Source organism: Tyto alba, unplaced genomic scaffold (genome assembly GCF_018691265.1).
Source record: "Tyto alba isolate M040663 unplaced genomic scaffold, T.alba_DEE_v4.0 Super-Scaffold_40, whole genome shotgun sequence".
In the NCBI taxonomy this organism is placed as follows: Eukaryota; Metazoa; Chordata; class Aves; order Strigiformes; family Tytonidae; genus Tyto; species Tyto alba.
In genome coordinates, this window is record NW_024881316.1 from 49,316,675 (window position 1) to 49,330,217 (window position 13,543).

The window sequence follows — 13,543 nt, forward strand, 5'->3', positions numbered from 1 at the left end:
GAGCAACGTGTTCAGAGGTTGGGGTGGGAGAGGAGGAACAACGAACGCGAACCGAGCGCTCGGGTGCTAAAGGTTTGAATTAGGAAGCAGTCTGTATCTGGCTGGGATGGCTAAACTGCAGGTTTCCTCCTCATTTTGCAAAAGTATTTCTAGATTCAGTTAGCCCGCTTCTGCCTAACTTCATTCTTGCCTCTCCAGCCGTGCAGGAATTAAATTCTTCCTCTGAACCCTCCGCAAAGGGAACGTCTCCAGCCGGTGAATCGGGAGCACCGACGCCACGGCCTGCGGCTTTCCGCACCTTCCGTCCCTCCTCCTCCCCACACCTCCAGAGCAATTCTGCAAATCTGCTTTCCTTATCTCGGCCCAAACCCCTGCTGAGATGAGACACTTAATCCAGCCGGCTCCTGGGCCCCCCCCTTGGGCCGAGCTCCACCTCCAGCCGCCCCCTCCGCGTGCTGGTTGCCTGCAGATAACTGCTCAGTGGCTGGCGGCTGGCCGGAGCCCCTTCCTTAGTCTCTGTGATTAACAGACCTGTGAATTTATTTAGTTCTATAAAAAAAAAAACAAACAAACCCTTCCCAGCAGCTGTAAGACTACCAGCTACGACGATGTATTTAAGAGACATAGGGGAACAAAAAGACCTTCTGCTGTCTGGTGAGATGTGCTGGGATTTATGATTAATAGAGGATTCTGCTAATGAATGATTTGGAGGCAATGCTTAATTTTAGAGAAAAATAGAATAGTATTGACTGACTTGAGCCTGACTGGGGACGGTAGTGAGTATTTAATTCTTCCCTGGCTAAATTCAGCCCCTAGCTGTCTTGCATCTCTGTGAATGATGTTATTTGTCCCATTGAAAAAAAATTAACTAGTCTGAAGCATCCTTAATCCAAAACAAGCCATTTAACTGCCTGCCTTGCTGGACAACTCCAGCACTCGGAGAGGTTTTTCTAACAAACCGCGCCGATGCACATGAGGCTCGTTGCAGGGGAGAGGATAAAAATGGAGAACTTACACGTTTTTCCCCACCACAGCAGAGCAAAGCTTCACCTTCACTGTCAGTTCGCTTGAAATACAAAGGCGAGTCACAGATCCACACTGCTCTCTGTTCTTTTCTCTTCAAGAGAGATTATGACTGTAGATTTAAAAAAAAAAAAAAAATAATAATAAAAATGGAGTGGTACATCCTTAGTCACCGCTGCCTGTGCTCTGACCCAGGGAAAAATCAAGTGTCAAAGCCCCGGGAGCCGGGCGCTGAACCGAGGCACCCCACCACAGCCCTGTCACCCCGCAACGCGCTTGCCAGCCCCATTCTCTTCCTAAAACGTGGAATCACGCAAGCAGCTATCACCCAGCACCATCAAATGTCCTTCCTCCCGTCACCAACGCAGCGGTTTTCACCAAAACTCAGCTACTTTCCCGCGTGGGGAGTGATGGGCAGCAATGTTTAGGGTTCAGCACTTTACGGTGAGAAAGGAGGACGGCAGCATCGCCGCCGTTCCAGGAGCTGGAAGAAAAACTGTCTACAAACAGGGCGGCACAGAGCGCGGCTCAAGGGCCGTTTGGGAACTCCCTGAACCAAAGGTTGTTCCAAACCAGCGTTCAGGACCCACTGACAGATTTATCTTCCGCCCGCCGGCGTGACTGAAGCCCGCCGACCCTTCTGCTCTCACCAGGGAGTGCAGCAGCTCCGCTGCCCCCCAGGAAAAACCCACTCACCCCCCCCCACCCCCCCCCCTCAGGTCCCGTCGCAAGAGGCGGGAGCGTCGATTCAATAAAGGGGAGTTCGTTTTCCCCCATAACATCCATAACTGAACAAACTTCCCCATTCCCAAACTGTAGCTCTTTGACAAACTTCTATTTTTCTTTCTTTGCTCGGCTATATTGTTATTAACGAGCTGCATGCAGCTTTTCAAACAGGAGACTGCCACGGATTCACGCGCTCTCCCGTTTTATTCCGTTCCTTTCTCGGTTACGGACGTTACATTTACCCTTTAGATCACTTTTGAATATTGAGCTTCTTTTCAGAGCTCCACGCAGCCGCTCCGGGCTTCTCCCCGCCACCCGTTTCCCTAAGAAGCAGACACTTAAATTAGAGGCTGTCATTGCCTATTTTCATTTACCAATTCACTAGGTATTAGAGTAAGACTTACTAACCTGCAGTACCTTAAAAAAAAAAAAAAAAAAAAAGTGGCATATGATTCTAAAGAGATGCTCAGTTTTACCACGCTTTTTAATGCATTAGTAAAAAAAAACACAGCATTTTATTAATTTATAAAGTACAGAGTTTCAAGCAATTAAAGCATACGTACAGACTAGCTAAAAATATCTAGCAGCTGTGAGGCTACTCGCCTAGCATGGCAAAACAAGGAAGAAAATGAGTAAAAACCAGCCATTCTCGTGCCTTGCAACGTTCTCACGTGTTGCGAGGGCGTGCAGACCTATATGTATTCCAGAAAAATGGCCCTGGTCTCAACTAAAAACAGCCCTGGAAGGCGGCCAGCATGCTCTGAGGAGAGGTGGCAGAAAGCAGGCAATAGAGTAGTAGTGCCTGCAGGATTAGGAAGAGGAGGATGAAGAAATCTTAGTTCAGAAAGGCAAAGCAGAGTAATATTTATAACTGAAAGGTGCGGAAAGGAAAACCCAGCATACAGTCCTTCAGATGGACTCCAAGATGAGTTAGAAATCAAGGCAACAGCCAGAATTAGGTAAGACTGGGCTGGGCTGCAGGGGTAGAGCTGCAAAGCCAGACCTGTCTCCTGCCAGAAGCCAGAGGTGCTCTCCAGGACGGGGCTGCCGTGGCTCATCGTAACAAAAGATCCAGATCACCCTTTCCAGTCCCCGTACGGGCCGTCTGCACCGGGGTGCCAGGAGCTGAACGAGCCTCAAAGCAACCGTGTCAATCATTGCTGCAAACAAGCACTCTAAATTCAAAAGTCAAGTTTAACGTAATGGTTTGAATTAACTTATTTTTCGTCTGTTCCCACAACAGCTCTTTTTCAGGGACCACTCCTATCGGGTCGCCCGTTTGTTGCCTGTTACAGGGACCAAGGTCAATCAATGCTTATTTGTGCAGGACAAACGTCTTTTACAGCCTGAAGGAGCAGGTGAAAAAAAATGTTATACATCCCCACGGAGGGTTGGTAGAGCCCCTGGATAAAGTCACAGCAGGAAGATCCTCTCCATGAATTTAGCTTATGACACACTGCTTGTAATTGAGTCTTCCATATTGCAGCCACAATCTTCGGAGGGAGGACAGGGGATAGAAATAGATAATCTGTTCCTAACAGAAACAGATGTATTTCTGTCCTCTGTCTGGCAGAGGTGGCACGGAGGGGCTCACCATGTTATCTTTCTTTTGGCAGTTTATTCCTTTCCTACAAAAGGAAGCTGTCCCTGAAGGACACTATTTCACCTCCGTGCAACAGCAGAGCAAGGCAGGAACCTTTGCCAGGCGCCCCCAGCTCCTTAAGAAAAGCAAAGATCAGCAATAGTTTACAGATACATTAAAATATTTTTCAAACAGGGTGCAAATCAGACTCCCCATTTACCTGACAAGATTCCAGTTCAGTCCTTTTCATTTCCCTTGTACGAACAGCTGGCACAAGCAGCTAACACAGCAGGAAGCATGATTCCTTAAACTACTTTAAGTGTTAGTGACGCATACGTTCTAATCAAGAATTGGCATCTTTAACATTCTTTGTATTTATTTTAAGAAAGCATTTTAGTTAATCTAAGCAAGAATATTCAAAAGCTACTGTGAAGAAAATACATTTTTGTTTCTGCTCAAACTTTTCAGAATAAACACTGAACACTTTGCCAGCTCATTCAGCAGACATCACTCAGTTACGTGGCCAAGCAACACGAAGGGAAGAGTTACACACACACACAAAAAGAAAAAAAAAAGCTCCAATTAAAGCTCCTAGAGACAACTTCTGTGCCAAGGACGAGCGACGTGGAATTGCCAGTGAGAAGCCAGGGCTGGAACAGCAGTCAACATGCAACAGGGCAGAGAAGCCCGTCTCCAGATGGTTTCTTTGCCATCCTTTGAAAGGGCAGTCACGGCACCGAAAGGACACACAGGGGTTGCTTTAAAAAGAACAAGTTCAGAAACTCCTCCACGACCGTGCTGAGTATGGCCGGATGGTCAAGGTTACCTCAGCCAAGTTTTCACCTATGCTACCCACTGCATAAAAAAAAAAAAACCAACAAAAATAAAAACACCGAAGGTTTGCATAAAAATAGATATTTCTTTTTTGTAGTTCTCCTCTTAAAATTACTGTACAAATAAATAAAGTTATTGTCCATTTAAATATAACCGTTCGGGAAAACTGGAAGCCGGCAGCAGTCTTCTGATCAACCCACTCATCCAAAGGAAGGCAGAGTTGTTCACCACCTCCAGATCACAGTGGGACATGATACCTGCAAAGGAAACACGCCAAAGTTGCAAAATAAAAGGCTTCTTGGCGAGGGCACTGGCTCATACTAAAGGTCCCCCGGCCCACTGTTCTGCTCGGGGACATCAGTAGCATACTTACACGGAGGGCAGAGCACACAAGCAGGCTTTCCTCAGTAAAAATCTCATTTCTGAGCAATGTTTAACTAAGGACTTGCTAAATCACAGGTTATATCCATATCTTTGTCTTTAAATTCATGGGGAAAAAAAAAAAAAAACCAAACCGCATTTAAATGTTTTTCGCACTGTTCTGAGACTTAGCGTTTGGGTGCCCTGTGATAACAAAGCATTATGGACAAAATAAATAAATAAATAAATAAATAAAAATATATCTCCTCTGTTTGATTCAAACTTGCTATTGGAGAATTTCTTCTGAACACCTAGATTTAACATTGTGAGAAACCCTTTTTAGCTTCTGTGCCACTCCTGATTTTAGATCAGGAAAGTCGGGTATGAAATGGGTCTGTTTTCTGGACTGAAGCATCCAGGAACTGGCGTTTAAGACAACCCCATTTTCGAAAGGCGAGTCGCTTTTCATTTCAGTCCACGCTAACGCAGCAGCTGACAGCGTTTCCAACCGCGGGAGGCGAGCGCCTCGTGGCGTGGAGCGCTGCGCCACAAGTCCCTGCTGCATCAACTCCGATTACATGCCAAAAGCAAGTACAGGAGGGATTCAGCTAGCTTCCCACCAAACAGGAAAATAAAATAAATGAAGAGGATTGAGACAGACGGGGGGGGTTCGAGTGGCTGTGCTGGCGTTTTACTTCTGCGCCTCGTCTGCAAACCTATTTACCATCGTGGTTTCACAATGAAAAAGGAAAGCCAACAGCAGTAAGCCTGGCAGTGTGCTGCTGAAGCCTTTTTCCCCCCCCCCCCCTCTTTATCCTTGCAAATTCCTCTGTAGCAGGCTAACCACTTCAGGGCTGGCCTGCCAACTAGTGGTACTGTTGCTATTACAGTATGCCCGGCCTCCTGTTTCCCGGTGGCTGTCCCCAGAGCTGCGGAACCTCCCAGGCTAATCGAGTCGTTTTCAGCGATAAAGCTGATTCTTCTAGATAAATAGAAGTGTTGATTTTGTCCACTGAGATGCCAGCAAAGCATCTGATGTAGTACCACACAAGAAAGGATTAGGTAAGACAGGAGAAGATTGGGATTAGTAAAAAGGAAGATGTAAGGCAGTTAACCTGTCCCAAGGGAAAACTGAAACGGATAATTTGGAAACGAAGAGGCTAGAGTAGAGTTTTATCAAGATTGGCACTGGCAGCGGACTTGTTTAATTAATGTTTTCACTAACAGACCTGGCACAATTAGAAGTGTGTTGATGACACAAAGCTGGAGGAATTACAGTTATAAAAAAGGATGAGGAAATATTCAGGGTCATTCACCATTTCTTCTAACTGACAGGGGCTGAAACTCAGTAATAGAAAACATAAGGTCACGCATCTGTCAACAAAAGTAACTGCTGTAACCCAGAATGTTATTGATTTGAAGCAACTCAAGCAACAAAGGAGCTTTAGGATACAAAGTAATTATGAGAGCATTAAGTGAGAGAGATATGAGAGAGATGCCATCCTGGAATACATCAGGAGGAATATTTCCAGACTAGATCATAAATGCTGGTGCTTTACAAGGACCTGAAGAGGCTCTTCTAGAGCAAGTGCAGAAATGATAGAGGAGCCAACCAACCAACCTTGGACAGGAAGAAATGCTGCTAAGGTTACAATAGCTCTCTGTTTCACTGTTGTAAACCAGTTCAGAACGGGCCAACACCCGGGAAGGAGAACGTTTTAAACTAAAGAATAAATCTGTCATGAGATCAAGAGTATTAAACCCATCAAAAAGTCATTTGTGTTGCAAAGGACAATGTCCTCAGCTATAAGGACAGCCAGATGCTCAGTCTCAGTGACAGTATCAGACACAAACCCTCTTATTTCTGCGATTCATTTATCAAATAAATTCTAGGATACACAGCCCACGATAGCAGAAACTCCCTTCTTTATTTTCACTGCTCTGCTGAAAGACATGGAATCTGACAGACCATCTTGAATTTTGTGGTGAACGTTCAAACTTCCATCAAGGCAGACATTAAAGAGGCCATCAAGAACTCACAAGGATTAGGATCAATTTTTTTTTTTTTTTTCCTCTCAGCGTGGGCACATGAAGACAAGAGTCTCACTGCAGGACTCAGCAACACCACCAGACTTCCAGTCCAGCCTTTTCCAAGACATTCTTCAAGGCCTTTACATGTTAAACAGTTCAGGACAGGAAGCTCCTCTATCATCTGGTGCACCCCGCTCTGACACACACTGAGCATTAACAGTGTTTTAATTTAAAAAAAATAAAAACTGTCTTTAATCTGGCAGTTACTCTCATGCCCGAATACTATATTTAAGATGCACACCTACAAATATACAGTAACTTCGCCCACTTCAGCTTTTATTTAGTTAGCAAATATATCGTAAAAGCAACAAACAAGCACATGTAAAAATGCTGGAGTGATGGCAGAAATCTGCCCTCCTTTGTGGAAATAGATGAGGTTCAGGGTGGCCCAAATAAGAGACAGCACAGCCAATTCCCTGAACACACACCATTAAGGTGGCAAAAGCATCTTTGTTAAACGTACTTCAACCAAATTCCTTTTCCCAAACGTTTATCGAAGCCTTTTCTTTTTTCTAGCTTGACTGCATCTTTCTATAGCTGAATTTTCAGAACTGCTACAGGTCACATTTGATTTAGAGGGCTTTGGCCCAGCGGTCAATAACAGAAAATCCCCTGTAAGCTCAGACTAAACAGGGAGTAGCCTGGCAGACACTAACCTGAACGTCCTTCATCTCTATGAGACGGAGCGTTGACGTTTTTTGCCGTAGGAGATTTGCCTGATTCGGACTTCCAACTGGAAGGCATCCAGTCTTTCCTTTGGGTTAAAAGCCAACATATCGTGCAGGAGCTTGCAGAGATCATCCGGCATGGACTTCTTGTTCTTCAGGGGAATTTGTAATTTCATGTTGGGATTCTCCAGCAATGCTTCTCCGAGGGGAATAAGCTCCTTGCCTTGGCAGATGTAAGTTCCTGAACAGAGATTAGAAGGAGTCAGGTTATACAGGTAAAGTCTATGAAAAATACTGTCATGAGCAGTACAGATAGACAATCTGGAAAACAAAACACTGAAAGCTTACTGGAAAGATCACTTATTAAGAAGTGACTGCCAAGTCAAATATTGGGAGAAGTTGTTATCAGAAGAGGCTTTTACTTTCAAACGGGAATCAAGATGTTGCACAAGGCTGTGTGTGTGACCATGTGTGGAGCAGAGGGAGCAAGTTTAAGCATGGCGTGTTCGTCAAGCGGTCATACAGACCATCTGCAGAGAAAATGGGCTGCTGGGGTGAACTTCCTCCATTTTACTCCATTTCACCCTACCAGCAGACTCAGGAGCTCTAGAGAAGGGAGGGAGACTGTGCTTGGCTGAGGTGACTTGAAAGAGTTAAACACAAAACTTATTTGCTCAGTTAGCCAAACACTTTTCAATTAAAATGACAAGCATATGCCATTTACCCTTAGCCAACTTCTCCTCAGCAAGATTAAGGAGGGGAAATGTAAATTTGCTCCTGGTAATCTAAATAATTTCACCGGTTGTTGAAAATGATTAACCAGCTTCCAAAACAGACAGTAAAAACAGCTTTGCTCACTCAAGCTGTTCTGCCCTTGCAACGAGCAAAGAATAAATGTTTCAAAGGCAGTGACCTGTCTGCGTATAGAAAAGGTTGGCCTTACAAACTCCTTATCTCAAGTTGACGGGTAGCAATTTTAATGAAATCTGTTCATGCTTTGGCCTCAGCTGCAGCCATTTGCTTGTTTCTGTAGGCAGGAACTAAAACATTTATCAATGTTTGGCATTTTAAAAAGAAATAAATAACAGAATTAGAACTGAACCTACTTGGAAGCCGAAAAAAAATAATTAAAGGAGTAGCGCACTAGCTTCTCAAAGTTCTTCCGTAGAAATTCCTTTTAAGAACTTAAACATTTAAAAGACAGACAGACAGGTATACTATGATCTCAGAGCCTGGGTAAATGTCTTCAATTATTATGCTAATGTGCAAGACTGGCAGTCTCTCCTCTCGAGATGGATTTTCCACTGCAATATACTTTTCTGAAATCATTTACTACAAAGTATTTCAAGCGTGGGGGATTTGAAGGAAGGAGGAGGCGGGGAGAGAGAGAAAAAGAGAGAGAGAGAGAGCAGGCCATCGGACGAGTCATCCCTGTGAGATCTTGCATCTCTAAACCATGAGGAAACTCAGCCAGATGGCAGCGAAGCTTATCTAAACATCCTTTCCCAGTTTATTATTTGGTTCCTTGGAACATCCTTTCAGTGCTCCGAGTGATCCCGTCCCTTGGTTATGCCAAGTCAAGGATACAAGCGAACCCATGAGCCCAAGGCCAGGAAGGTTTTTGGTTTGGCATTTCTGGACACAGATGATAAATCCTCCACCAAGAGCGTAACTGTAAGACAGATGCCTCACCAACAGCTATGAGATTTTTTTTCCTCTTACAATTCTTTAGTGACAATAAGGGCCAAATCCATTTCTGAAGAGCGTTCCTTGGGGTGAGGAAGGCCTGACAGCAGAGAAGCCAGAAGTGATCTTTCCCTTAACCTTTAAATCCTCCAGAGTATTTTTGAACAATCTGGCAGAAGGAATTGTCTTCCAAATAAAATAATGATTTGTAAATATAAAAAGCATTCCTTCTGCCTTAGTGATTTGCCTTCAAGACCTGGAAACCCTGCGTGAGAAGCAACCAAATTAGGAGCAATGCATGCTGAAGGAAAAGAGGTTTCTTTGCAGTTCTCTTAAAAACAAAAATCCAAACCCCACAATAACCCCAACTTTGGGTTTCTTTGGGTTTCAAAGTCCTAGAAAAAGCCACAACCAAAGCATCTATGACACAGCATTTGTAACCATGCCTGGGAAAACGCCTCTCAGAGGATCCCTACAGATCCAGAACATCCACTGACAACAGGACAGCACCGATCTGGATCCTCACCGAGCAATTCCTTCTCGGTATCCCCATCTCGGAAGGTGATCCTCTCGACCATCGCCCAGAAAATGATCCCCAGGGCAAATATGTCAGCCTTGGCAGTGTAGTGACCTTCCCATACTTCCGGAGCCATGTAGAAGTTTGACCCACACGCAGAGGAGAAGCGATGCTGGTTCACATTCCCTTTCCCCTGACACACCTTGCTGAGGCCAAAATCTGCTACCTGCGATGCACAAAAAGAAAAGCAAAATCGGTCATTCACAAACACCAGGTTTACCAGCGTGTTTACAAACCACGGCTCGGCGAATTCCACCGGTGAATTGGTGACACCACCAGTCAGGTGGCAGCCCCAGTGAAACAAATTGCTGGTTAGTTCCCCTTGGCTGTCCATTCAACTCCTTTCCTGTTGTTTGTTCCCCCTCATAAAACGGGCAAAGCAGGTATCTGATCGTCATCTTTCTGTGAAGTTCACTCTGATTACATCTAATCGGGCATAAATATGCCTTGAACTACATCTACAGGAAAAGTGGCTCTTACTGTTCCATGGCGAGCACACGGAATCTCTTGCATTACCGTTATTATCCACAGTGATTAAGATGACATTGATTTAAGTGTCCCTTGATGGCTCTGCAGGTCGAAGTACAAATATCATTATTGATCTGAGCGGTCAAGCCATGAATTATCCAAATGCACAGACTTCTTATTTTATGTCTAACTACAGAAACTCTCAGGACTGAAAGTTCAGGAGCGAGCTGGCTCCCAGCTTTCTCAGCTCTCTGAAAAGCAGCTGTATAGGCTTTCAGTCTGCTGCTGTAAGAAAGGCAGCTAGCCAGTTTCTGCTTCAATCAGGGCACCAACATGAAGCACGAAGACATTCCCCACCTCCCCTGAGCAGCAGTTCATGCTTGAGGCGGCAATCTTGAAAGCGCTCGCTGTTGTAACGGGGCAGTGTATTCTTAAATTTTATGGGAACAGAAAATATTGCTTCATCTTTGACCGATCGTGATCTCTCTGATTATCTAGCATGTGGAAGTTAGACAGCCCTGAACTGCTCAACAGGATAAGCAGTGGATGAAGGACGTTCCAGAAACACACCATCATGACCTCTACTTCCTCCCAAGACTCCTAAAAAAAAAAAAAAAAAAGCCCACTCCTGATATCAGATGTTCTGAGTACACTTATTACCAGTATCACAAGACTTACCAAAAGCCCATTCCAAAGCATATGATGCATAAGCACGAAGCTCATTCACTTGCTACAGCAAAGCTTTATTCCCTTACCTTTACTATGGGACTTCCACGTCTATGAGAAATCAAAATATTGTCGGATTTCAGGTCTCTATGCACTATCTGGTTTCTGTGCAGGAAAGCCACGGCGCTGCTGAGCTGCCGCATGAAGCTGTTATTCATCTGAGCATCGGGGCTGCGAGACAGCAGGTATTCGTTCATGTTGCCACCATCACAAAACTCCATCACAAACCACAGAAAGCAGGCCGATTTGGGATCCATGCACCTCCGTCCTTTCAGGCAGGTCTCAATCAGCAGCAAATGGCTGTCCGATTTCCTGTAACGGTGACTAATTGGCTGAAAGACTTGGCCGTTCTGCAGGATACACTCCTCCAACTGGATCACGTTTTCATGTTGCCTCTGGATGCTCTGCAGGGCCCAGAACTCTTGCAGAGCCAGTTCTACGTTTTCAGGCACGTTACAGTGCATCCTTTTTACAGCTACTTTGCTTCTAGTTTGGTTAACGATGGCCTCATAAACCACCCCATAGCTCCCTCGGCCCACTTCTTGAACGATGCTGTACTTGGCTTCCGTAGCCATCCCTCACTTTGGCCCAGTAAACAGCAAATCAGAGGAAAATATTTGAACTCATGGCATTCAGTCGTCACCTGCAGAACCCTGGAAAAGAAGGGGATAAAAAGCTTAAAACTCTCCCAAAGCAAGCAGCTTACCAGTGATCAACTGCAAACTCTTCCAACTAGTATCAATTTTAGCGGTAGTTGGTGCAGCTGCATGAGGACCAACAGCTAAAACAGGGTTTTAAAGAGAAAGCCTATATCCATGGTAACTTTGAGACATTATCAAATACGATCCTGACTGCACAGTGGGATACAACCACCTGGGAAGCGACATCGATTTCTCCACAGCGGACGCAGTTTAGTGAGAAAGAAAAAGAGCTATGTAAACACGTTTCCTAAGCAGGGCAGGAAAGGGAAGACAAGACCTCCTGGGTAACAGCTGAACTTACTTTTACCAGAATTGACGTTTAAAGAAATAAAGTTAGCCAGCAGTGCCAGCTTGGCACTAGACCTTTCACCCTCACTTTCCCCCCTTGTAAATTTACTTATCCATCAATAGCTACATCATGTCCCTGTGCTTCCACTACCAATTTTCTACCAGTCCATGCCCTGATACTCACTCTCTTTCTCCAGCTCACCCTCTTCCAACCCCTTCACAAGCCTTACACCACACTTCCCCTCCACCTCAACCACTGTCCCGCTCCCAGGCTGTTCTTCACTTCACTGTCTAGTTCAGGTTCCCACTGCAATTCTCATGGCCCCTCAGTCACTCCCCATCCCAGCCCTATCCCCCGATAATCCCGCTCCCTTTTCAGCCTCTCATTTCAATTCTCCCTGCGCCAGTGCTCTCCAACACCATCCCAAGTTTTGCTCCCTAACAACACATTGATCATTCTCTGCTTTCACGCCCCACATGCTCCTTTCCCAATCCCCTTAACCCTCCCCACTACTCCCTACCCCACCTGCTGCTGCCTTCAAAGCCCTCATTTCCCCCTAAATTCTCCCTTTCCAAAACCTCAGTCCAGCATCCCCAACCTAACCCTCCCCTTCCCAGCCCACCCTAGCTTCCTTCTCCACCCCCTCCAGCTCCATCCCCCAGCCATGCTCCTTTCCCAAATCCTCCATCTTTTCACCCAACACTCTCCCACCCTCTTCCCCACTCTCCAGCCCTCAAGCCTCCCCACTCCTCTCCAAAGCAGCCCCCACCTCCCCCTAAACCCACTCCCACTGTAGCCCTGCTCCCTTCCCCATCTCCACTCACCCCAGCCCCTTTCTTCCCCTCCCCTCCCCACCCCACTCCCCCCCAGGCCCCTTCCACACCTCCACCAGCCCCTCAGGCCCAGCTCTTCCCAGTATCCCACCTAAACACCCTTCCCCTACCCCTACTTCTGACACTTTCCCCCCTCTCAGACACAGCTCTTCCCCACTTCTCACCTAAAATCACTTCCCCAGACCCTCTCCCCTTCCCATACCCCTAATCCCTGCCCCCTTCCCCTCCACCCCCTCAGGCCTGGCTCTTCCCAGACCCCTGCCCCCTTCCCCTCCACCCCCTCAGGCCCGGCTCTTCCCAGACCCCTGCCCCCTTCCCCTCCACCCCCTCAGGCCCGGCTCTTCCCAGACCCCTGCCCCCTTCCCCTCCACCCCCTCAGGCCTGGCTCTTCCCAGACCCCTGCCCCCTTCCCCACCACCTCCTCAGGCCCAGCTCGTACCCGCTTCCCCTCCCGCCAGCCCCTTTCCTGCCCCGGCCCCCTCCTCCCCTCACCACCGGCCGCCGCTCGCCCCCAGCTCCACCGCCAGCACCGCAATTCCCGCCTCAGCCGCGCCGCCCCGCCCCCTGGCCGCTGCCTCCCAACCAGAACAAAGGAAGCGCGAACGAACCAATCACAAACCAGAGACGACGGGGAGGGGAGGGGTGAAGCCGCCGCTGGACCAATCAGCGAACGCTTCGCCATCCCCCTTCCACCGGCTCAAGGAACCCCGGGCGGGGAAGTTCTGCGTCTGCGCGGTGGTGGCAGGAAGGGAAGAACTACAAGTCCCAGCAGCCCCTGCGGCGGGCGAAGGGTGGCGGCCGAGGACAAACCTCCGCAAAACTCGGGGCGTGACAGTCAAGGCTATTCCCTCCCCGTCCGTCTGTCCCTCCGTCTGTCCCACTGTCCCGGCAGCGGTTAGCGAGGCAATCGGGAGATGCAGCCGCCTGGCCTCCTACCTCTGTTTTGGCCCTGATGATAAAATAAAATAAATAAAATAAA

General features: G+C 47.0%; 1 protein-coding gene across 1 annotated transcript; it reads right to left on the minus strand.

The window, feature by feature from the left end:
* Positions 1-2,237: 2,237 nt before the first annotated feature.
* On the minus strand, positions 2,238-13,114 carry LOC104368312 (serine/threonine-protein kinase PDIK1L). The gene is made up of 5 exons (XM_042803110.1): positions 13,057-13,114; positions 10,771-11,394; positions 9,497-9,713; positions 7,273-7,525; positions 2,238-4,422 (listed from the first exon to the last, which is right to left on the minus strand). The coding sequence occupies exons 2-4, from the start codon at positions 11,314-11,316 to the stop codon at positions 7,290-7,292; spliced, it is 999 nt and encodes a 332-aa protein (XP_042659044.1). The 5' UTR covers positions 11,317-11,394; positions 13,057-13,114; the 3' UTR covers positions 2,238-4,422; positions 7,273-7,289.
* Positions 13,115-13,543: the final 429 nt, after the last annotated feature.

What these genes read in the sequence shown, in the direction of transcription:
- LOC104368312 (XM_042803110.1), bottom strand. Translation starts at nt 11,316, where the DNA reads ATGGCTACGGAAGCCAAGTACAGCATCGTTCAAGAAGTGGGCCGAGGG. An exon ending in GTGGAAGTCCCATAGTAAAG is followed by an intron (nt 9,714 to 10,770) that starts GTAAGGGAATAA and finishes TGTGCATCGCAG; the next exon opens with GTAGCAGATTTTGGCCTCAG. An exon ending in TACCGAGAAGGAATTGCTCG is followed by an intron (nt 7,526 to 9,496) that starts GTGAGGATCCAG and finishes ATCTCTGTTCAG; the next exon opens with GAACTTACATCTGCCAAGGC.